The sequence below is a fragment of the Rhinoderma darwinii genome, chromosome 2 (assembly GCF_050947455.1).
Source record: "Rhinoderma darwinii isolate aRhiDar2 chromosome 2, aRhiDar2.hap1, whole genome shotgun sequence".
Classification (NCBI taxonomy): Eukaryota; Metazoa; Chordata; class Amphibia; order Anura; family Rhinodermatidae; genus Rhinoderma; species Rhinoderma darwinii.
In genome coordinates, this window is record NC_134688.1 from 162,070,774 (window position 1) to 162,094,054 (window position 23,281).

The window sequence follows — 23,281 nt, forward strand, 5'->3', positions numbered from 1 at the left end:
CAGGGAGCCGGGCTCCTAGCATCATAGTTATATATGATGCTAGGAGTCCCTGCCTCTCTGCAGGACAACTGTCCCGTACTGTAATCATGTTTTCAGTACGGGACAGTAGTTCCACGGAGAGGCAGGGACTCCTAGCATCGTACATATGTATGATGCTAGGAGCCCGGCTCCCTGCACTGAGTTCGGTCCACTACTTGCGGCCGAAATACGTCCGTCAATTACGGACGTAATTAGTGTGTGTGCACATACCCTTACAGTATGGGGCAGTATTCCCGCGGGGACTCCTCGCAGCATTGATAACTATGATGCTAGGAGTCCGGCTCCCTGAATTGTGGTCCGCCTGGGAAATACAGCCGATACACGCTCCGTATATCACATACCGAAGACGGCCATCTAAATAAGTCCTTAGTCTAGTTACACAGTGTGGGCAAATCCCTTTGCCTCAATTTTTACAAAATTGCAGCAAACACATGATTTGACCACACTGTGAGACTATAGCCTAACAGCACTATTTTTTCATGTTTTGTATCCTTTTTTCATGCAATTTTTGTAATCACGGCACAAATCATGCGGCTTTGCCGTCATTTTTATATAATCGCGGCAAAACCGCGCCATTTGTTACGCGATTGTGAAAATCGCCGCAAAAATCGCTAGGGAAACAAAAAAATAAAACATTTTAACACACTTTATATATTCTACAAGTGGGGTCAGGAGGAATGGGAAGCAGAATGAAGAAGGGGGGACACACACCAGACTGCAGGTCCTGTCGGCTATGTAGAGAAGGATGTGTCTGTTGGGCGGGATCTCTCCACATGGAGCATCTGTTTCCATGCTGCATCTTCCTATTCTGTTAGTAACTTCAGAGTAATGCCTCATGCACATGACCGTTGTGCCACACGAGCCGTTTTTGATGGCATCCGAGTGGCACCCGATAGTCTTCACGGACCCATTCACTTTAGCAGGTGAATCGGGACCATGAAAAATGGTCCGAGTCTCCGATCCGAGGAAACATAGAACTTGTCCTATCTTTCCTCGGATCACTGACGCGACTCGGACAGCACACAAGGTCCCTATAACATTGCAGGGTCCGTTCCTTTCTCCAAGTGACTAACGCTGGGGCCCTCATTCAAATATTTAAAGCAGTTTGAGAATCGGACGGGCCCCTAGTTTTTCATCAATGTGGCCGGGCAATGTGGTAGTACTGCCATGATGACGGCCCTGTCTGGAGTCATCCAAATTGTATCTTTTTATTAGTAAACTGACGAGCAACTTTTTTGGGGCTCCTTCATCAAGCAATTTGTTATGTGAAAAAGCCTGATGAATGAGCCTGTATGGCTCCGAAATGCGTTGCTTGTCACTATACTAATAAAAGGGATACAATTTGGAAGACTCTTCTTAAAGGGTAAAGACTCCTAGAACTACCGAAAAGGGAACAGCGCCTCCATAAGGGTAATTTTTCACGAATTTGCACTCAGAGCCTCTTTGTGCATTTTAGAATCCCTATTGTATATCCCTCATGCTGGGACAAGTTCTTCACCCAGAAAGACCTGTGCACGACACCACCAGGTAAGTGTACACCCTTCATTTTCCTGCCTCTCTAATTTATCGTGAGATGATGCCTTAAATTGCGCCACCGTATGCTTTTTATCCTTATAATGAATAATGAGACACTGTTCCTGTATGACTCTAGTGAATAGCAGTTACAGTAGTGAATAGCTGTTACAGAAGCAGCTTAGCATGCGAGCTACACTGTTTCTGTGACTACCATTCAGCTGTATGGGACTTACGAAAACAGCGTAGCTCAGCGAGATACGCTGTTTCCTTAATTCATGGTCGGAAATCACAGGATTCAGCCGCAACACAGAGCAGTAGAACGGGGTTTAAGGGGCCCCGTTCTAGAGATAGGTGCAGGTCCCAGAGGTGGGACCCTGCATCTATCTGACATTTATGACATATCCTGTGTATATCCTCAGAAAAAGCATGGTTGAACAGCAGCACACGTCTGCCAAACTTCAATCAATATGTTCTTTTATTGATCAAACATCCAGTAAAAAATGGCAACGTTTCGACCCGTGACAAGTGGAGGGTCTTTCTCAAGCTTGATTGAAATTTGGGAGAAGTGTGCTGCTGTTCAACCATGCTTTTTCTGAGGATTACATTACGTCAGACTGGGTTTGTCTGATCTTACAGCGTGTCACCGCTCCTGATATCGGGATTTGTGCTGCTTCAAACACTTTCTTTTTTGGATATCCAGTGTATACAGTGAGGAAAATAAGTATTTGATCCCTTGCTGATTTTGTAAGTTTGCCTACTGTCAAAGACATGAACAGTCTACAATTTTTAGGCTAGGTTAATTTTACCAGTGAGAGATAGATTATAGAAAAAAAAAAAGAAAATCACATAGTCAAAATTATATATATTTATTTGCATTGTGCACAGAAAAATAAGTATTTGATCCCCTACCAACCATTAAGAGTTCAGCCTCCTCCAGACCAGTTACACGCTCCAAATCAACTTGGTGCCTGCATTAAAGACAGCTGTCTTAAATGGTCACCTGTATAAAAGACTCCTGTCCATAGACTCAATTAATCAGTCTGAGGGGGGATTCACACGAACGTGTATTGGGTCCGTGCGGGCCGCGTGGTTTTCACGCGCCACGCACAGACCAATACAAGTCTATGGGGCAGTACAGACAGTCCGTGCTTTTTGCGCAGCGTTTGTCCGCTGCGCAAAAAGTGCGACATGCTCAATATCTCTGCGTATTTCGCGCATCACACACCCATTGAAGTCAATGGGTGCGTGAAAACCACACAGGTCACACGGAAGCACTTCCGTGCGAACCGACTGAAACAGCGCACCAGCTGTCAAAAGGATGAATGTAAACAGAAAAGCACCACGTGCTTTTCTGTTTCCAAACATCCAAACGGAGTGTCTTTGAGATGAGCGAACCCGGACAACCGAACCGAACTTCACCGGGTTCGGCCGAACTCATTTTGGCCAAACCCGGCAAAAAAATTTCTGGTACGCGACGTCAGGAGATAATCACTGTCCAGGGTGCTGAAAGAGTTAAACTGTTTCAGCACCCTGGACAGTGACTTACGATCCCAATATACATGAACGTGTAAAAAAAAAAAAGAAGTTCTGACTTACCGATAACTCCCGGCTTCTTCCTCCAGTCTGACCTCCCGGGATGACAATTCAGTCCAAGTGACAGCTCCAGCCAATCACAGGCCAAGCACAGGCTGCAGCGGTCACATGGACTGCGGCATCATCCAGGGAGGTGGGGCCCGATGTCAAGAGAGGCGCGTCACCAAGGAGGCGTCACCAAGGCAACGGCCGGGAGGGAAGTTCTCGGTAAGTACGAACTTTTTCTTTTTTTTTAACAGGTTTCTCGATATTGTGATCGGCATTCACTGTCGAGGGTGCTGAAAGAGTTACTGCCGATCAGTTAACTCTTTCAGCACCCTGGACAGTGACTGACGTCGACTAGACTCATCTCTATGATGGCGGCTGCGCGAAAATCACGCAGCCGCGCATCATACACGGATGACACACGCAGCTGTCAAGTGGTTTTTGCGCGCCCAAAACGCCGCATTTTTTGCGCGCACAAAAACGCAACGTTCGTCTGAATCAGCCCTGACTCTAACCTCTACAACATGGGCAAGACCAAAGAGCTTTCTAAGGATGTCAGGGACAAGATCATAGACCTGCACAAGGCTGGAATGGGCTACAAAACAATAAGTAAGACGCTGGGTGAGAAGGAGACAACTGTTGGTGCAATAGTAAGAAAATGGAAGACATACAAAATGACTGTCAATCGACATCGATCTGGGGCTCCATTCAAAATCTCACCTCGTGGGGTATCCTTGATCCTGAGGAAGGTGAGAGCTCAGCCGAAAACTACACGGGGGGAACTTGTTAATGATCTCAAGGCAGCTGGGACCACAGTCACCAAGAAAACCATTGGTAACACATTACGCCGTAATGGATTAAAATCCTGCAGTGCCCGCAAGGTCCCCCTGCTCAAGAAGGCACATGTAGAGGCCCGTCTGAAGTTTGCAAATTAACATCTGGATGATTCTGAGAGTGATTGGGAGAAGGTGCTGTGGTCAGATGAGACTAAAATTGAGCTCTTTGGCATTAACTCAACTCGCCGTGTTTGGAGGAAGAGAAATGCTGCCTATGACCCAAAGAACACCGTCCCCACTGTCAAGCATGGAGGTGGAAACATTATGTTTTGGGGGGGTTTCTCTGCTAAGGGCAGAGGACTACTTCACCGCATCAATGGGAGAATGGATGGAGCCATGTACTGTCAAATACTGAGTGACAACCTCCTTCCCTCCACCAGGACATTAAAAATGGCTCGTGGCTGGGTCTTTCAGCACGACAATGTCCCGAAACATACAGCCAAGGCAACAAAGGAGTGGCTCAAAAAGAAGCACATTAAGGTCATGGAGTGGCCTAGCCAGTCTCCAGACCTTAATCCCTTCGAAAACTTATGGAGGGAGCTGAAGATCCGAGTTGCCAAGCGACAGCCTCGAAATCTTAATGATTTACAGATGATCTGCAAAGAGGAGTGGGCCAAAATTCCATCTAACATGTGTGCAAACCTCATCATCAACTACAAAAAACGTCTGACTGCTGTGCTTGCCAACAAGGGTTTTGCCACCAAGTATTAAGTCTTGTTTGCCAAAGGGATCAAATACTTATTTCTCTGTGCAAAATGCAAATAAATATATATAATTTTGACAATGTGATTTTCTGTTTTTTTTTAAATATAATCTATCTGTAATGATGGGGGTAAGGAAAAGACAAGTGAGCCCTAATATACCCGCCACTCAGTCCCTGCCTACTTGCAACGACCCGCCCCAGGCGACGGGGTACAACTGGGCGACGGTCCCTACGCTCAATAAGTGCACGACAGACAAACAGACAAGGGTACACAGAAGCAAGGGAAAAGGGGCAGTTTCCCACGGCAACACCATGAGCAACAAGAGTGGTGAACGAGCCGAGCCAAACCAGGAGTGTACGAGGTACCAAACGCAGAGCAGGAGAGTAGTCAGTATGCCAGGGTCAATAAGAAGCAGGGTCAAATAGTTCAAGAAGCTGCAGCAGGGCCAGGAAACAAAACGAGAAGAGTCACAAGCAAGGAGGAACAGGAAAGGCAGGTATAAATAGACAGAGGGTGGGAGCTAGCTCCGTCTGGCCAGGCTGTGATAGGCTCTCCCACTCCTAGGCCTGCCATCCAGAGTGGTGGAAGATGGAGTCAGTCTCACAGACATAGAAGCAGGTGCAGACTGATTACCTATGGGCGTGGATACAGAAGCTGTGCCTGGCAGATCCTTAACAGTACCCCCCTTTTATGTGGGGCCACCGGACCCTTTCTAGATGGACCTGGTTTATTGGGGAAACGAAGGTGGAACCTCCTGACCAATACCCCAGCGTGAACATCCCGGGCGGGTACCCAAGTCCTCTCCTCAGGCCCGTATCCTCTCCAATGGACCAGGTACTGGAGGGAGCCTTGGACCATCTTGCTGTCCACAATCTTGGCCACCTCGAATTCTACCTCCTCAGGGGTGACAACGGGGACAGGAGGTTTCCTCGAGGGAGCCAAGGACGGGGAGCAGAGTTTAAGAAGGGAGGCATGAAACACGTCGTGTACTCGAAAAGATGGGGGCAACTCCAGTCAGAAGGAGACAGGATTGAGGACTTCAATGACCTTGTACGGCCCTATATACCGGGGAGCAAACTTCTTGGACGGGACTTTAAGGCGCAAGTTCTTTGACGATAGCCACACCAGATCCCCGACCATAAACAAGGGGTTAGCAGAACGTCTTCTATCTGCCTGAGTTTTTTGTATGCTCTGGGACGCCTCTAGGTTCTTCTGAACCTGGGCCCAGACTGTGCACAGTTCCCGATGAACGACCTCTACTGCGGGATTGTTGGAACTACCAGGTGAAACGGAGGAGAACCGTGGATTAAACCCAAAATTACAGAAAAAGGGGGAGACCCCTGACGAGTTACTGACCCGGTTATTAAGGGAAAATTCGGCGAGGGGAATGAATGAGACCCAATCATATTGACAGTCAGAGATAAAACACCTTAAATATTGTTCTAGAGACTGATTAGTCCTCTCGGTTTGGCCATTGGTTTCAGGATGGAAGGCAGAGGAGAAGGACAGATCAATCTCCAACTTCATACAGAAGGCTCTCCAAAACAATGAAACAAATTGTACCCCTCTGTCAGAAACAATATTGACAGGGACCCCATGGAGACGCAGGATGTGTTTGACAAACAAGGTAGCTAACGTCTTAGCATTGGGTAGTTTTTTGAGGGGCACAAAGTGGCACATCTTACTGAAGCGGTCTACTACAACCCACACCACCGACTTGCCTTGAGATGGAGGCAAATCGGTGATAAAATCCATGGAGATATGGGTCCAAGGTCTCTGGGGAATGGGCAAAGAACGTAGTAAGCCCGCTGGTCGGGACGTGGGAGTCTTGGACCTAGCACAAACCTCACAAGCGGCGACGTAGGCCTTAACGTCTTTAGGCAACCCAGGCCACCAATAGTTTCTGGCAATGAGGTGCTTGGTACCAAGGATGCCTGGATCACCAGATAGTGCAGAGTCATGATTTTCCCTAAGTACCCTTAGCCGGAATTGCAGGGGAACAAACAGCTTGTTCTCAGGAAGGTTCCCGGGAGCTGAACCTTGATCAGCAGCAATTTCAGAGACTAAATCAGAATCAATAGAGGAAATTATTATACCTGGAGGCAAAATACAAGCAGGATCTTGCTCCGAAGGAGGGCTGGCCATGAAGCTACGCGACAGTGCATCAGCCTTAATATTTTTAGACCCAGCCCTATAGGTAACCAAAAAATTTAATCTGGTAAAAAATAACGCCAATCGAGCTTGTCTCGGGTTTAGCCTCCGGGCAGATCCTAGGAAAACCAGATTCTTGTGGTCGGTAAGGACCGTTACCTGGTGCCTAGCCCCCTCCAGGAAGTGACGCCACTCTTCAAATGCCCATTTAATGGCTAAGAGTTCGCGGTTGCCAATATCATAGTTACTCTCAGTGGGCGAAAACTTCCTGGAGAAGTAGGCACAGGGACGGAGATGGGTGAGGGACCTGGTACCCTGGGACAAGACAGTACCCACTCCCACCTCGGACGCGTCAACCTCCATGATAAATGGCTCCATTTGGTTGGGCTGAACCAACACTGGGGCCGAGATAAAGCACTTCTTAAGGACCTCAAAAGCCTGGACAGCCTCAGGAGGCCAGCGGAGGAGATTAGCACCCTTGCGAGTGAGGTCCATAAGAGGCTTAGCGATGACCGAGAAGTTAGAAATAAATCTCCTGTAATAATTAGCGAACCCCAAGAAGCACTGTAACGCCCCATAGGTTGGACCCATTCCGCCACAGCCTGGACCTTGGCGGGGTCCATGCGGAATTCATGAGGAGTGAGGATTTGACCCAAAAATGGTATCTCCTGCACCTCAAACACACATTTTTCGGTCTTCGCAAACAGTTTGTTTTCCCGAAGGACCTGGAGCACCGTCCTGACATGCTCAATGTGGGAGGACCAGTCCTTGGAAAACACAAGTATGTCATCAAGGTACACTACAAGAAAAACCCCCAGGTAATCTCTTAAAATCTCATTTATGAAATTCTGGAAGACCGCAGGAGCATTACACAACCCAAAGGGCATGACGAGGTATTCGAAATGACCTTCGGGCGTGTTAAACGCAGTCTTCCACTCATCCCCCTCTTTGATGCGGATAAGGTTATACGCCCCCCGTAGATCAAACTTAGAGAACCATTGGGCCCCCTGAACCTGATTAAAGAGATCAGGAATCAAAGGAAGGGGATACTGGTTCCTTACAGTGACCTTATTCAAGTTACGGTAGTCAATGCATGGCCTAAGACCCCTATCCTTTTTCCCTACAAAGAAGAAGCCAGCACCTACCGGAGAAGTAGAGGGGCGAATGTAACCCTTGGCCAGGCATTCCTGGATATACTCTCTCATGGCTTCACGTTCGGGACAAGAGAGATTAAATATCCTACCCTTAGGGAGCTTAGCTCCTGGTACCAATTCGATAGCGCAATCGTATTCTCTATGAGGAGGTAACACTTCGGAGGCCTCCTTAGAGAAAACATCAGGGAAGTCCTGAACAAACTCAGGTAGCGTGTTCACCTCCTCAGGGGGAGAAATAGAATTAACAGAAAAACATGACGTCAAGCATTCATTACCCCATTTGGTAAGATCCCCAGTATTCCAGTAAAACGTGGGATTATGCAACTGCAACCAGGGAAGGCCTAAAACCAAATCGGACGATAATCCCTGCATCAACAGTACAGAGCACTGCTCCAAATGCATGGAGCCCACAAGGAGTTCAAAAACAGGGGTATGCTGTGTAAAATAACCATTAGCAAGAGGAGTGGAGTCGATACCCACTACCGGGACAGGTTTAGGCAAATTAATCAAAGGCATAGCTAGAGACATAGCAAATTCCACAGACATGATATTAGCAGACGACCCTGAATCCACGAAGGCACTGCCGGTAGCAGACCTACCACCAAAAGAGACCTGAAAGGGAAGCAAGATTTTATTACGTTTCATATTTACGGGAAATACCTGTGCGCCCAAGTGATCTCCCCGATGATCACTTAGGCGCGGAAGTTTTCCGGCTGCTTATTCTTACGCCTAGGACAGGTGTTCACTTGATGCTTGTCATCCCCACAATAGAAGCAGAGACCATTCTTCCTGCGGAACTCTCTACGTTGTTGGGGGGACACGGAGGCCCCGAGTTGCATAGGTACCTCCGAGTCTTCCGTGGAAGAACGAAGCAACGGAACCTCGGGAGGCATCATGGGGGAGTCAGAGGAGAAAACACAAAAACGTTCACGTTGTCGTTCCCTGAGACGTCGGTCAAGTCGTACCGCTAAAGCCATAACTTGGTCAAGGAAGTCAGAAGAGGGATAGCTAACTAGGAGGTCTTTCAGGGCGTTCGACAGACCCAACCTAAACTGGCACCTTAAGGCAGGGTCATTCCACCGAGAAGCTACGCACAACTTCCTAAAGTCAGAGCAATACTCCTCAACAGGTCTCTTACCCTGACGTAAGGTCACCAGCTGACTCTCGGCAAAGGCAGTCCTGTCAGTCTCGTCATAAATAAGTCCGAGAGCAGAAAAGAAAAAATCAACGGAGGAAAGTTCAGGGGCGTCAGGAGCCAAGGAGAAGGCCCATTCTTGGGGCCCTTCCTGGAGCCGGGACATAATTATACACACCCGCTGGCTCTCAGAACCTGAGGAGTGGGGCTTTAAACGAAAATAGAGCCTACAACTCTCCCGAAAGGAGAGAAAAGTCTTCCGGTCCCCTGAGAACTGGTCAGGCAACTTGAGGTGGGGTTCAAGAGGTGAGGTGAGGGGCACTACCATGGTAGCATCAGGCTGGTTGACCCTCTGAGCCAGGGCCTGGACCTGTAGGGAGAAACCCTGCATTTGCTGAACCAGGGTCTCAAGGGGGTCCATAGTAGTGTGAGGGACCAGGGTAGAGTAGGTATATGGACTTGTGATTATGTAATGATGGGGGTAAGGAAAAGACAAGTGAGCCCTAATCTACCCGCCACTCAGTCCCTGCCTACTTGCAACGACCCGCCCTAGGCGACGGGGTACAACTGGGCGATGGTCCCTACGCTCAATAAGTGCACGACAGACAAACAGACAAGGGTACACAGAAGCAAGGGAAAAGGGGCAGTTGCCCACGGCAACACCGTGAGCAACAAGAGTGGTGAACGAGCCGAGTCAAACCAGGAGTGTACGAGGTACCAAACGCAGAGCAGGAGAGTAGTCAGTAAGCCAGGGGCAATAAGAAGCAGGGTCAAATGGTTCAAGAAGCTGCAGCAGGGCCAGGAAACAAAACAAGAAGAGTCACAAGCAAGGAGGAACAGGAAAGGCAAGTATAAATAGACAGAGGGTGGGAGCTAGCTCCGTCTGGCCAGGCTGTGATAGGCTCTCCCACTCCTAGGCCTGCCATCCTGAGTGGTGGAAGATGGAGTCAGTCTCACAGACATAGAAGCAGGTGCAGACTGATTACCTATGGGCGTGGATACAGAAGCTGTGCCTGGCAGATCCTTAAAGAGGCTCTGTCACCAGATTTTGCAACCCCTATCTGCTATTGCAGCAGATAGGCGCTGCAATGTAGATTACAGTAACGTTTTTATTTTTAAAAAACTAGCATTTTTGGCCAAGTTATGACCATTTTTGTATTTATGCAAATGAGGCTTGCTAAAGTCCAACTGGGCGTGTTTAAAGTAAAAGTCCAACTGGGCGTGTATTATGTGTGTTACATCTGGGCGTGTTTACTTCTTTTACTAGCTGGGCGTTCTGACGAGAAGTATCATCCACTTCTCTTCAGAACGCCCAGCTTCTGACAGTGCAGACACAGTGTGTTCTCGAGAGATCACACTGTGTCGTTACTCACTTCCTGCCCCAGGTCCTGCATCGTGTCGGACGAGCGAGGACACATCGGCACCAGAGGCTACAGTTGATTCTGCAGCAGCATCGGCGTTTGCAGGTAAGTCGATGTAGCTACTTACCTGCAAACGCTGATGCTGGTGCAGAATCAACTGTAGCCTCTGGTGCCGATGTGGCCGACACGATGCAGGACCTGGGGCAGGAAGTGAGTGACGTCACAGCGTGATCTCTCGAGAACACGCTGTGTGTCTGCACTGCCAGAAGCTGGGTGTTAACGAACAGAAGTGGATGATGCTGATTCGTCAGCATCATACACTCCCATTCCTAACGCCCAGCTAGTAAAAGAAGTAAAAACGCCCCGATGTACACACATAATACACGCCCAGTTGTACTTTTACTGTAAACACGCCCAGTTGTACTTTTGCAAGCCTCATTTGCATAAATACAAAAATGGTCATAACTTGGCCAAAAATGCTCGTTTTTTAAAAATAAAAACGTTACTGTAATCTACACTGCAGCGCCTATCTGCTGCAATAGCAGATAGGGGTTGCAAAATCTGGTGACAGAGCCTCTTTAACACTATCTCTCACTGGTAAAATTAACCTAGCCTAAAAATTTTAGACTGTTCATGTCTTTGACAGTGGGCAAACTTACAAAATCAGCAAGGGATCAAATACTTATTTCCTTCACTGTATGTCACAAATGTCTCACATGGGAAAACCCCTTTAATGGACAGTAGGTGCACCTGTGTGTTTTAAAATGCCAGGCTAATTTTATGTTCCAGTCCGGCCCTGCTTCCATGTTTATCAATCGAACCCCTTATTTCCCAAAGTACATTTATTCCACCACTCAATCTTAAAAAAAGGCAATCTTGTCTTACACCACTAGAGGTCCCCTGCATAGAGATATGAACCAACATGAGAAATATTTATCTCATACACATTGCCCGACTGATTTATTGTCATACATGTACTAAATACTGCTTTGCTGGAATGTACCTCTGAAACAACCTTACATTTACCTTTGTGAAAGAGATTGAAATATGTCTCTCTCGGAAGGTCACTTATTGAAAATGCAGAAAATTCTCGCACTGTGTAAGGGTCCATATAAAATTATATCATACTGGTATACCAGACCAATCAAGACTTAAAAGTGGTATCCGTCTATTCCGGATACATGATGGAGATGTAACCTATACAAAGGGACATACCTGCACACATGGTGGTCTTGTTCTATCCTTGAAACTGTCTGGGAAACGATCCTTAATCTCCCAACTCTAATTTGCAAGTTAACCGGGCAGGTGTCACTGCAAGCTATCTGAAAATATAATTCCATTCCCATTTAATGTCCTGGTTTAACTACAAGGCAATGTATTAGTCCATGATTTACTTCTCTTTATCAGTATGATGAAAGTTCTGTTTTTATCTTGTTTCAATAAAATAATTGAAAAGAAAAAAAACCACCATGTTCAGTGGCAAGAGTGCTCTAGCTAAGGCTGGCGCCATGTTTTACGCTGCTGTCGTCGCTCCTCCGGGACCGGAATCCCCGATCTGAGCGTTGCCGATGCTCTGGCTGGTGATTCCGCTGTTGGAGGAGCCCCTGGCTTCAATATCCATATATGGCCAGTGATGTCAGGGGCTCCTTCAGGAGAGGAATCCCCGGCCAGAGCATCGGCAATGCTCTTGCTGGGGATTCCACTTCTAGAGGGAGCCCCAATGGCACTATCTACAGGGAGGGGGGTGCAGTACAATCTACAAGGGGTTGTGTGTGGCACTATCTACAAGGGGGTGTGTTGCACTATCTATAAGGAGGTGTGTGGCACTATCTAAGAGGACACTGTGGAATGGGCTCTGAGTGGCAATATCTGCAGGGCACTGTATATATGGGGGCACAAACTTGGGGCCTAACTTCTATATGGGGGCATAAACTGAGGGCCTAACTTCTATATGGGGGGCACAAATTGCCGTCTTCTTGCATTTTACTGCCATCATGAGTTCGCAAAGGTGCCCACTAAGTCTGTGTCGCCCAAGGGCCCACATAGACCTGGAGCCGGCCCTGACTTTAGCAATTACATGCATGGCTGCCCACATAATTTAAATTCCCTGTGGAGTGTCTTCTATATGTCTATGGACTACAATCCGATTTAGGATTAGGTACAGACTGACAAGGTATTCATGCTTTACCCTTGAGCCCCTGGTCAGAGGGAATCCACAGCCTCAGTCATTTGTAGGACTTGTGAAAGTACCGAACCTACAGGGGAAAAAAAAGTAATGCAAGAGATAAATGCAAATAAACTTTACTTGTCAAAAAGTTGATTGTGAATGCATTGTTATATTAACATATATCTTATTCTTATTTCTTGCAGTTACATTAGACATGACGCTATTCATAAGAAAAATTTTATCAGAGGAAGAATTTAATGATAACTTTAATACTTTGGATTTGGTGAAAAAAACATTAGTTTGCTTCAGCCTGGAGGACAAGAAACCACTATGGAAACTATGGGGTTATGCATACAACAATCCACAAGTTGAACATGCGGAGATAATTGTTTTACGGGAACTCTCCACATTTTTTATATCAAATCCTTCAAAAAAATACTCTAAATATAATATCACATTATACATAACCTATAGTCCCTGCCTAAATTGTTGTAAAGAAATATGCAAATTTATCAATAATAGCAAAGAGAACGTAACCCTGAATTTAAATATTTCCAAATTATATAATTTTCATGAATATAACAATAAAATTAGCTTAAAAATTCTTAAAGAATATGGAGTGCAAGTTAAAATTATGAACCTGGAAGAATATGAGGAGTGCTTTTATCTTTTTGTGGATCCAAAAGAGAAATTCCAACCTTGTGAAGAGTTAGACATTCAGTGTGAACAAAATCAAATTGAACTGGATTATCTTTGGAGTGAGGTGAGGTTCTGCATGTGGGTGAATACAGAACAACAGCACAGTAGTATCTAAAACAAACAAATAAGGTGTACACCATGAAAAGACTTGGCCCAGAAGTCCCAAAATATGCAGCATTAAATGGAGAAGTAGGCAGTACTCAAAGTGGAGACTATTTAGGCTCTGTTCACGCTACGTTTAAAGGAGTTTGCCAATCAGGGACATTTATAGCATATCCACAGGATTTTTCATAAATGTCAGATAGATGCGTGTCCTACCTCTTAGACCCAAACATATCTCTAGAACGTGGCACTCTAAACACTGTTCTACCTTTCTCATTTCCCGCTGCCACTTGTAATTTCCGACCACGTAGATTGGCAGTTACTGAAACAGCGTATCTCGGGTGCTATGCTACTTCCATAACTGCCATTCACTTCTATGGCAGTTACAGAAACAGCGTAGCTCAGCGAGCTATGCTGTTTTCTGATTACATGGCCGGAAATTACACAGCGGGAACTGTGAAAGGTAGAGCGGGGTATAGGGGGTCCCGTTCTAGAGATAGGTGCGGGTGCCAGAGGTGGGACCCGCATCTATCTGACATTTATGGCATATCCTGTGGATATGCCATAAATGTTCCTGATGGGCAAACCCTTTTAAGCTTTCCTTTAGAGATATATGTTGGGAGTATTTCCCAACATATACCACCGACAGAAGACTCCAGAGTATGCCACTGTATAGGCATAAAGTGGCATAGATTTTCAATAGTAAAAAAAGGGCCCTATGGACATGTTCGGCGTATATTCTATTGACACTGAAAACGCAAGGTGAATAGAGGCTAACTCCATTGCAAAGTTTAAAGAGTAACTGCCCTTTCTTCTTCTTTTTTTTTTACATTTATGCATTGTATTTGAAAAGCAATAAACTTTATTAAACAGCTTCAACAGCCGATTGGTTTGTTTTTGTTAAAATTCTATTTGAAGTTTTGTTCTATTTCAAGGCCCCTCAAACAATAAAAACAAACAAATTGGCTGATGAAGCTAAAGTTTATTCATTTTTAAATACAATGCATATCTGTCATAAAAAAAGAAAGTGCAGTTACCCTTCAAATTCAGGGACTTTTCTCAAGTATATTACATGATTTGAGAGTTTTCTCATCAACACAAACACTTTTTAATTTGAAGCCAGCTCGATAATAACTGATTGCCTTGGGTCTCCGTACAGAAACCCTGCAGGAAAAATGTAGTACTGCATGCCGGACATTCAAATGACTTGCCAAAGTAGTAGGCACTATTTGTCATTAACTCTCCACTCTGGCTAATAAAAGGGTTTCCTGGGCAAGGACACCTTTCTATGAAGTCTATATACCCTAATGGGGCATATGGAAAGGGATTGTACTAGCGAGATAACCTCTTATAGTTACATTTAATGAATGCTTACCTCTTATATAACTGACATAAATTGGGTTATCTTGAGGACTGTTCGTATACAGTGAAGGAAATAAGTATTTGATCCCTTGCTGATTTTGTAAGTTTGCCCACTGTCAAAGACATGAACAGTCTAGAATTTTTAGGCTAGGTTAATTTTACCAGTGAGAGATAGATTATATTTAAAAAAAAAAACAGAAAATCACATTGTCAAAATTATATATATTTATTTGCATTTTGCACAGAGAAATAAGTATTTGATCCCTTTGGCAAACAAGACTTAATACTTGGTGGCAAAACCCTTGTTGGCAAGCACAGCAGTCAGACGTTTTTTGTAGTTGATGATGAGGTTTGCACACATGTTAGATGGAATTTTGGCCCACTCCTCTTTGCAGATCATCTGTAAATCATTAAGATTTCGAGACTGTCGCTTGGCAACTCGGATCTTCAGCTCCCTCCATAAGTTTTCGATGGGATTAAGGTCTGGAGACTGGCTAGGCCACTCCATGACCTTAATGTGCTTCTTTTTGAGCCACTCCTTTGTTGCCTTGGCTGTATGTTTCGGGACATTGTCGTGCTGGAAGACCCAGCCACAAGCCATTTTTAATGTCCTGGTGGAGGGAAGGAGGTTGTCACTCAGGATTTGACAGTACATGGCTCTATCCATTCTCCCATTGATGCGGTGAAGTAGTCCTGTGCCCTTAGCAGAGAAACACTTCCAAAACATAATGTTTCCACCTCCATGCTTGACAGTGGGGACGGTGTTCTTTGGGTCATAGGCAGCATTTCTCTTCCTCCAAACACGGCGAGTTGAGTTAATGCCAAAGAGCTCAATTTTAGTCTCATCTGACCACAGCACCTTCTCCCAATCACTCTCAGAATCATCCAGATGTTCATTTGCAAACTTCAGACGGGCCTCTACATGTGCCTTCTTGAGCAGGGGGACCTTGCGGGCACTGCAGGATTTTAATCCATTACGGCGTAAAGTGTTACAAATGGTTTTCTTGGTGACTGTGGTCCCAGCTGCCTTGAGATCATTAACAAGTTCCCCCCGTATAGTTTTCGGCTGAGCTCTCACCTTCCTCAGGATCAAGGATACCCCACGAGGTGAGATTTTGAATGGAGCCCCAGATCGATGTCGATTGACAGTCATTTTGTATGTCTTGCATTTTCTTACTATTGCACCAACAGTTGTCTCCTTCTCACCCAGCGTCTTACTTATGGTTTTGTATCCCATTCCAGCCTTGTGCAGGTCTATGATCTTGTCCCTGACATCCTTAGAAAGCTCTTTGGTCTTGCCCAAGTTGTAGAGGTTAGAGTCAGTCTGATTAATTGAGTCTATGGACAGGAGTCTTTTATACAGGTGACCATTTAAGACAGCTGTCTTTAATGCAGGCACCAAGTTGATTTGGAGCGTGTAACTGGTCTGGAGGAGGCTGAACTCTTAATGGTTGGTAGGGGATCAAATACTTATTTCTCTGTGCACAATGCAAATAAATATATATAATTTTGACTATGTGATTTTCTGTTTTTTTTTTTCTATAATCTATCTCTCACTGGTAAAATTAACCTAGCCTAAAAATTGTAGACTGTTCATGTCTTTGACAGTGGGCAAACTTACAAAATCAGCAAGGGATCAAATACTTATTTCCTTCACTGTAGTTCCAGAACAGCTAAATGGTAATCAATCTTTTTTGAATTATAGGAATTTGAATTCTTCAGAAGAAAAAGACAGAACTCAGGTAAGTTTGTCTTACATAGCATGCAGACCATCTATGTGTCAAATACAGCCTCCTCAGGTCCTCCATGAGCTGTATCTATGCAATGGTTGCAGAATTATTTAAGTCTATGTTTCACAGAGTCAGATGTAATGCATGAATGGCCACAATCAAACATGATACAAATTTACAGCACATTTATAAATCAGTTACCCAGCAAGTATTACCTAAAGTGCACTACTATGCAACATGGGTTTAACACAGTAAATTTGCTAAATTGTTTATTGCGAATGCCCTTTCTGACAAGGTCTGCACACACAGGCAATGTGGGCAACAAATGACCTAGGCATATGTTCCACGCAACCTCTATGTTTCCCTATAGGTAAGAATTCAGACCATGTTGCAAGTCGTCCGCATCTTTTTATCTCATAAGGAGACGGTTGCTCACAAGTGGTGGTAAAAAATGATTGTACCTAAACCCCAGGGATACTTTATGGATCCTTAGGCTTACTGATACCATATGCACAAAACATTTTATGCCATGTGCCTTTTTTTAAAGCGCTCCCTGTAGATAGCACCATACAGCCCCCCCCTGTAGATAACGCCATGCAGCACCCAACCCACCCCCCACCCCCAAAAATGGCCTATAGTTTGTCCTACAAAAGAGATGTATCCCCTATCCACAGGATAGGGGATACATGTGTGATCGCTGGCAGCGATAAGGAGACCGGGGGACCGAAAGTCCCCTGAAGTTCTGCATGACAAACCTCCGGAGTCTGCGCAGTTCAATAAAAATGAAAGTAGCGCTGGTCACGCATGCGCACAAGCGCGACCAGTGCACAATTAATTTCTATGGAGCTGCCGACAGACCCCGGAAGTCCGAGGTTTGTCATGGAGAACTTCAGGGGACTTTCGGTCCCCCGGTCTCCTTATCGCTGCCAGCGATCACACATGTATCCCCTATCCGGGATGCATGTCTTTTGTAGGAACAAACCCTTCAGTGGCGTCGCGCTGTAGCAGCCACAGCGGCTGCTAGCGGAGCCTCCGGCCATGTGGGGGGCCCGTGCCGGCAGGTGGCGCGGACCTCCTCATGCTGTGTGCCCTGTAGCGGCCGCTACGGTTGCTACAGCGGTAGTTCCGCCACTGCATATGCCCTTATGCTGGACACGTCTACTTACATTATAAAAAACATATACCGTAACTTTTTTTTGTGGTACCGTTATGAAAAGTTCTGCTGCCCGCGTTTTTCAATAGCTAAAAAGAAAAAAAAAAGGTATCCAGATGTAAACCCGCCACAATTCTGCCAAAAGAATACACTTTCAGCCAGGGGCATAACTAGGACAGACTGGGCCCCATAGCAAACTTTTGACTGGGGCCCCCCCTCCCCTGGGTGTCACACAACCCCCCCTTGTAGATAGTGCCTTTTTTACAGCCCCCCCTGTAGATAACGCCATACAGCCCCCCCTGTAGATAACGCCATACAGCCCCCTGTAGATAATGCCATACAGCCCCCTCTGTAGATAGCGCCATACATCCCCCTGTAGATAGCGCCATACATCCCCCTGTAGATAACGCCATACAGCCCCCCCTGTAGATAACGCCATACAGCCCCCCTGTAGATAACGCCATACAGCCCCCCTGTAGATAACGCCATACAGCCCCCCTGTAGATAACGCCATACAGCCCCCACTGTAGAGAACGCCATACAGCCCCCCCCTGTAGAGAACGCCATACAGCCCCCACTGTAGAGAACGCCATACAGCCCCCACTGTAGAGAACGCCATACAGCCCCCTGTAGAGAACGCCATACAGCCCCCCTGTAGAGAACTCCATACAGCCCCCCCTGTAGGTAACGCTATACAGCCCCCCCCCTGTAGGTAACACTATACAGCCCCCCTGTAGGTAATGCCATGCAGCCCCAACCCCCCAAATAAATCCCACCTACAGTGTGTCCTACAAAAGACATGTATCCCCTATCCACAGGATAGGGGATACATGTGTGATCGCTGGCAGCGATAGGGAGAACGGGGGACCGAAAGTCCCCCAAGTTCTCCATGACTAACCTCTGACTTCTGGCGTCTGCGCAGCTCAATACAAATGAAAGGAGCACTGGTCACGCATGCGCACAAGCGCGACCGGCACTCTATTCATTTCTACGGATCTGCCGACACAGACCCCGGAAGTCCGAGGTTTATGATGGAGAACTCCAGGGAACTTTCAGTCCCCCGTTCTCCCTATCAATGCCAGCGATCACACATGTATCCCCTATCCTGTGGATAGGGGATACATGTCTTTTGTTTAATGGCAGAGCGGAGAGATACCTCCCTGCTCTGCCGTAGTGTTCCGTGGCTTTGCGCTGTAGCAGCCACAGCGGCTGCTAGCGGAGCCTCTGGCCATGGCTGGGGGCCCGTGCCGGCGGGCGACACGGGCCCCCTCATGCCGCGGGCCCCGTAGCAGCCGCTAGTAGTTTACGCCACTGCTTTCAGCATATGTCTGCCCCATAGAAGTCTATGAATATTCTACAGTACACCTTTTTTTATACAAAGTATATCTTTTTGTTTTTTACTTTCAGAGGTATACTCTCAGCTTTAACCACTTAATGAACGGGCCTGAAAAGGTCTTAGGCTGAGTTCACACAGAGTTTTTTGCAGGAGGAAAGATTTTACTCTGCCTGCAATCCATTTGCCGCGTTTTTCGCTGTGTTTTTCGCTCGCGCCCTTTGAATGCTACGGGCAAAAACGCCGCAAAATATTCTTTCTCTGCCTCCGATTGGTGTCAATGGGAGGTCAGAGGCGTAAATGCCCGAAGATAGGGCATGATGCTTCTTTTTACTGCGAGGCGGTTTTTCCTCTCGCGATAAAAAAAGCGTCCGCCTCCCATTGAAATCAATGGGAGCCATTTTCGGCCGTTTTTTGGCGCGTTTTCCGACGCGGTTTTCGCGTCAAAAAACGTGGAAAAAAACTCTGTGTGAACTGGCCCTGACCAGCTAAATTTTTCAGTTTTTACCTCTCTGCATTTCAGCAGCAATGTTTTTATTTTTCATTGACGTGGCCATATGTGGCCTTGTTTTATGAGGAGAAATTGTATTATTTTTTTTCACAGTTTGGAGGTAATTTTCCGGAGTGAATAGAGGAAAAAGCTATGCTTGTCATGGTTTTTCTTGTTTATTTTTTATCCCGTTCATGTTTCATGCTAAATATCCCATTAGATTAATTCTTCAGGTTATTACGGTCGTTTAGATACCTGATATGTGTAGGTGTTTTGTTTTTATTTAGTGTAGGGGCAATAAAATATATTTTATGGAAAATGACTTTTTTTGGACTATTTAATAATTTTTTTGTTACTTTTTTTAATCCTATTAAGGGATAACTTTATTTATAACTTTATTTTGTACTTGTAATTCATTAGCATATCCTGTATGCTAATACATTACACTGTGTCACTATGACACAGGCTGCTGTTAGGGAAACACATAGCGTGCCCTAACAGCAGGCAAACTGGACAGCCCTGGGGTCCTTTCTAGGTCCCCAGGGCTGACTGCAGAGGGATTCCCTGCTCTTTGATCACGTCACTGGGTTTCCAGAGTTCCCTTTGATCTTGCCGTGGTCATGGACCGCGGCGATCAAAGGGTTAAATGGCTGGGGTCCGAATGTTTTCCAACCCCAGCTGTATTCAGCAGGCTGCTCTAAGATCAGGAGCTGTTAGTTACAGCTCCTGCTTAGAGGATGAGAGCTCACAGGAGCGCTCATCAGCCTCTTCTACAGCGATGCCAAAAGATGTTGCTGTAGACTAAGCACATGAACCGACGGAATTGAGCCCTAGTAATTTCAATAAAAATGCAGCATTTATTATGTAGGCATGTACAAAGGTGTGCCAGTAATGACTAATAGGCTGGCTAACTCTCCATTTAATGTATTTCATTTCTATAGCAGTATCTCTTGCTTCTGAGGATTTGTCACCCAGTCACGACATTGATGCTTTTATCAGCCTGCAAAAAGACATTACAACACCAAAGAAGAAAGAATATGAGATGGAATCACAGGCTAAAACTCCAGTGAAGTTACCCCCAATGAAAGATGTGGATCACAAAGAAAGATTTAAGAGAAAGCTTCCATTTGACTAACCAGAATTTTGTTTCAAAGATGTGTTACACAATATACACTTTGCATACATTATAAATTATTTTATTAATTTCAATAATATTATTGAGCATTTAAGGTACAAAAAATTATATTTTACTAAAACAGCAATTCATACATTATTTAACATTTCCAGGTGAGGGGGGCCTATGACATGGGATTACTAACATCAGCAGGTCATGTTTTATTTCCCATTACTTATATAGGTACAACATATTCCACAGTGCTGTACAGAGATTGTCACATCACGATCTGTCCACAATGGGGATCTCCGGCCCAATTTTATGGGAAGCCAATTAATCTATGTATGTTTTCTGAAAGGTCGAAAGAAACTGGAAATAACCCATGCAATCACAGGAAGAATATACAAACACCATGCAGATGTTGCCCTTGGTTGGATTTGTACCCAAGGCTATATTGCTGCGCAGCAACAGTGCTTACCACTCAGCCACAAGGTGGAGCTCAAAGCAATGCTAGCAAATCACAAGAGCAAAAGATCAATTAATAATTAATTGCTAAATTATAAAGTTGATTTATTATTTACAAGGTGAATTGCACAAACACCTTTATACATAGATGTGAACTTGCTCTTCCAGAGTTTCAACTGAGGGTACGCAAATAAATGGATCTGTACTTATTAGGCTGTACCTGGGCTATATACCATTGGTTCTGGATGAATAGTTGCCCATCAAGAGCGTAAGAGAACAATTTCCATGTCTCTGCCCACTATCCTAGAATGAGGATTTTCCTTGTTGTGTGGATGTGTGGTAGAAGTGAGCATGTAAATACTTTTTCTTAACTCATGACCAGACCCTAAAGATGACCAGCTAAATTTTTACGTTTGCCTCTCTGCAGCTATAACGCTTTTATTTTTTCATTGTTCTGGCTATATGAGGCCTTGTTTTATGCTGAAGAAATTGTATTTTTTTTTCTGCGCAGCGTGGGGGTACAAAAAATTTACTCTGTAATTAATTTTTAGCAGCGTGAATATATGAAAAAGCTATTTTTTGGCATTTTTGTCGGTCATTTTTTTATCCCGTTCACTTTTCACACTAAATAACCTGTTAAATTAATTATTCAGATAATTATGGGCATGTAGATACATTATATGTGTAGATTTTATGTTTTTTACTCCTGTATGCGAATACATTGTACCGTGTCACTATGACACAGGCTGCTGCAAGGGCAACCTATAGTGTACCCTAACCCCAGGCTAACAACAGCCCTCGGGTCCATTCTAGGGTTTTTGGTGAAGCGACCTAAGAGGGAAATCCCCTTTGATCATTTCTGTCCACGGCGATCAAAGTGTTAAACAGCTGGGGTCAGTGTCTTCTCCAATTCCAACTATATTCACTGGGCTTCTCTTAAGTTCAGAAGCTGTAGTAAGAGCTCCTGCTTACAGAATGAGCGCTTAATGTAGCGCTCAGTAGCCTTTTCTACAGCAACTGCAAAAGACATCGCTTAGACTAAAGACCTGCACTGCCTGCCGTCACAAGATGGTGGGCAGTCGTTAAGAGATTAAAGGGAACCTGTCACCAGCATTTTCGGTATCAAGCTAGCAATACCTTGTGAAAATGGGTGAAAAATCATTGTTAGCTAACCTATAAATATGTTAAAAGTCGGCTCTGTACCTTCAGTATTCCGGTTTTCAGTGGTCCCGCGCCGTATGCAAATGAGCACAAAAGAGTCAAATCTTCACTTGAAAAGAGTCAGGTTTTCATTCCTCCGGCGCTTCAGAGCTGGCTCCGCCTCCTTGTTTTTGATTGACAGCTCCTCACTGCACTGCACAGGAAATCCCGCGCTTGCTCATTGACAATTGACAGTTATGCTGTATAACATACGACGACGAAAGGGGGTGTGTACACGCGCGGCGCATGCGCAGTTAAAAATTTCAGGATGAATGAAGCAGGGAAGGGTGGTGAGGCACGCATGCGCGAGATCTGAAATGCGATTTTGGCATTTAGTGTTGTACGGGCGGCGTACGTGGGCGGAGTTAAGATCGTGCATCACTAAGCTCAATTTAATTACCATAAATGGCGGTAAAACTTTAAAGGATAATATTTCGAGCAAGAGGAGGACGTGAGGAGAGAAGAACACATCAATCAACTATGGACAGCTGCGGCCACTACAGGGTCAGGACGTTTTATAAGGTAAGATGGTGATGACAGGATCCCTTTAAGAAGTTCTTGCTGTGTGTCCGTTTCTACTGACAAATTCATATCATCCAACATGAATCAAAACAATTTAATGGGATTTTTCTAATGGCAGGAAACTTATTTTGTGTAGACAGAACATTGTAGCTTGTGCTGAACATCTACAAGTAATTTGCATAATCAGCGTGTGCAATAAAACTGTTATATTGTTTTCTTAAAAATAATTTTGTTTTCCTTTTATGTAGTTACGTCCCAGGTTTACAGCTATAATGCTACTACAACTAAAATAACTGTAGTTAACATCTTCACTAATGTCACCTAAGAGCTAAGCTTTCCAGCATTCCCTTGTAACCTTATAGATGTGATATATTCGTGGTGTTGTATATCCCCCACCTGGATAAAGATAAATTCGTTCTCCGTAATATTGAAAGAAATGAAAATAGATCCGGAGTGATAAAATATAACTTT

The 23,281-nt window shown here is 45.2% G+C and overlaps 1 protein-coding gene across 2 annotated transcripts in view; it reads left to right on the forward strand.

The window, feature by feature from the left end:
* LOC142740852 (DNA dC->dU-editing enzyme APOBEC-3H-like) overlaps window positions 1–22,999 on the forward strand; it is a 53,925-nt gene extending 30,926 nt beyond the window's left edge. Inside the window, exons 1-4 of one of the 2 annotated variants that reach the window (XM_075850275.1) lie at window positions 1,500–1,566; window positions 12,844–13,403; window positions 16,509–16,545; window positions 20,451–22,999. In XM_075850275.1, the coding sequence (XP_075706390.1) occupies window positions 12,855–13,403; window positions 16,509–16,545; window positions 20,451–20,644 (780 nt within the window). In that variant the 5' untranslated portion in view covers window positions 1,500–1,566; window positions 12,844–12,854 and the 3' untranslated portion in view covers window positions 20,645–22,999. Of the gene's footprint in view, window positions 1–1,499; window positions 1,567–12,843; window positions 13,404–16,508; window positions 16,546–20,450 lie in introns of those variants that run through there. The other variant, XM_075850274.1, reaches the window with a different exon arrangement.
* Window positions 23,000–23,281: the final 282 nt, after the last annotated feature.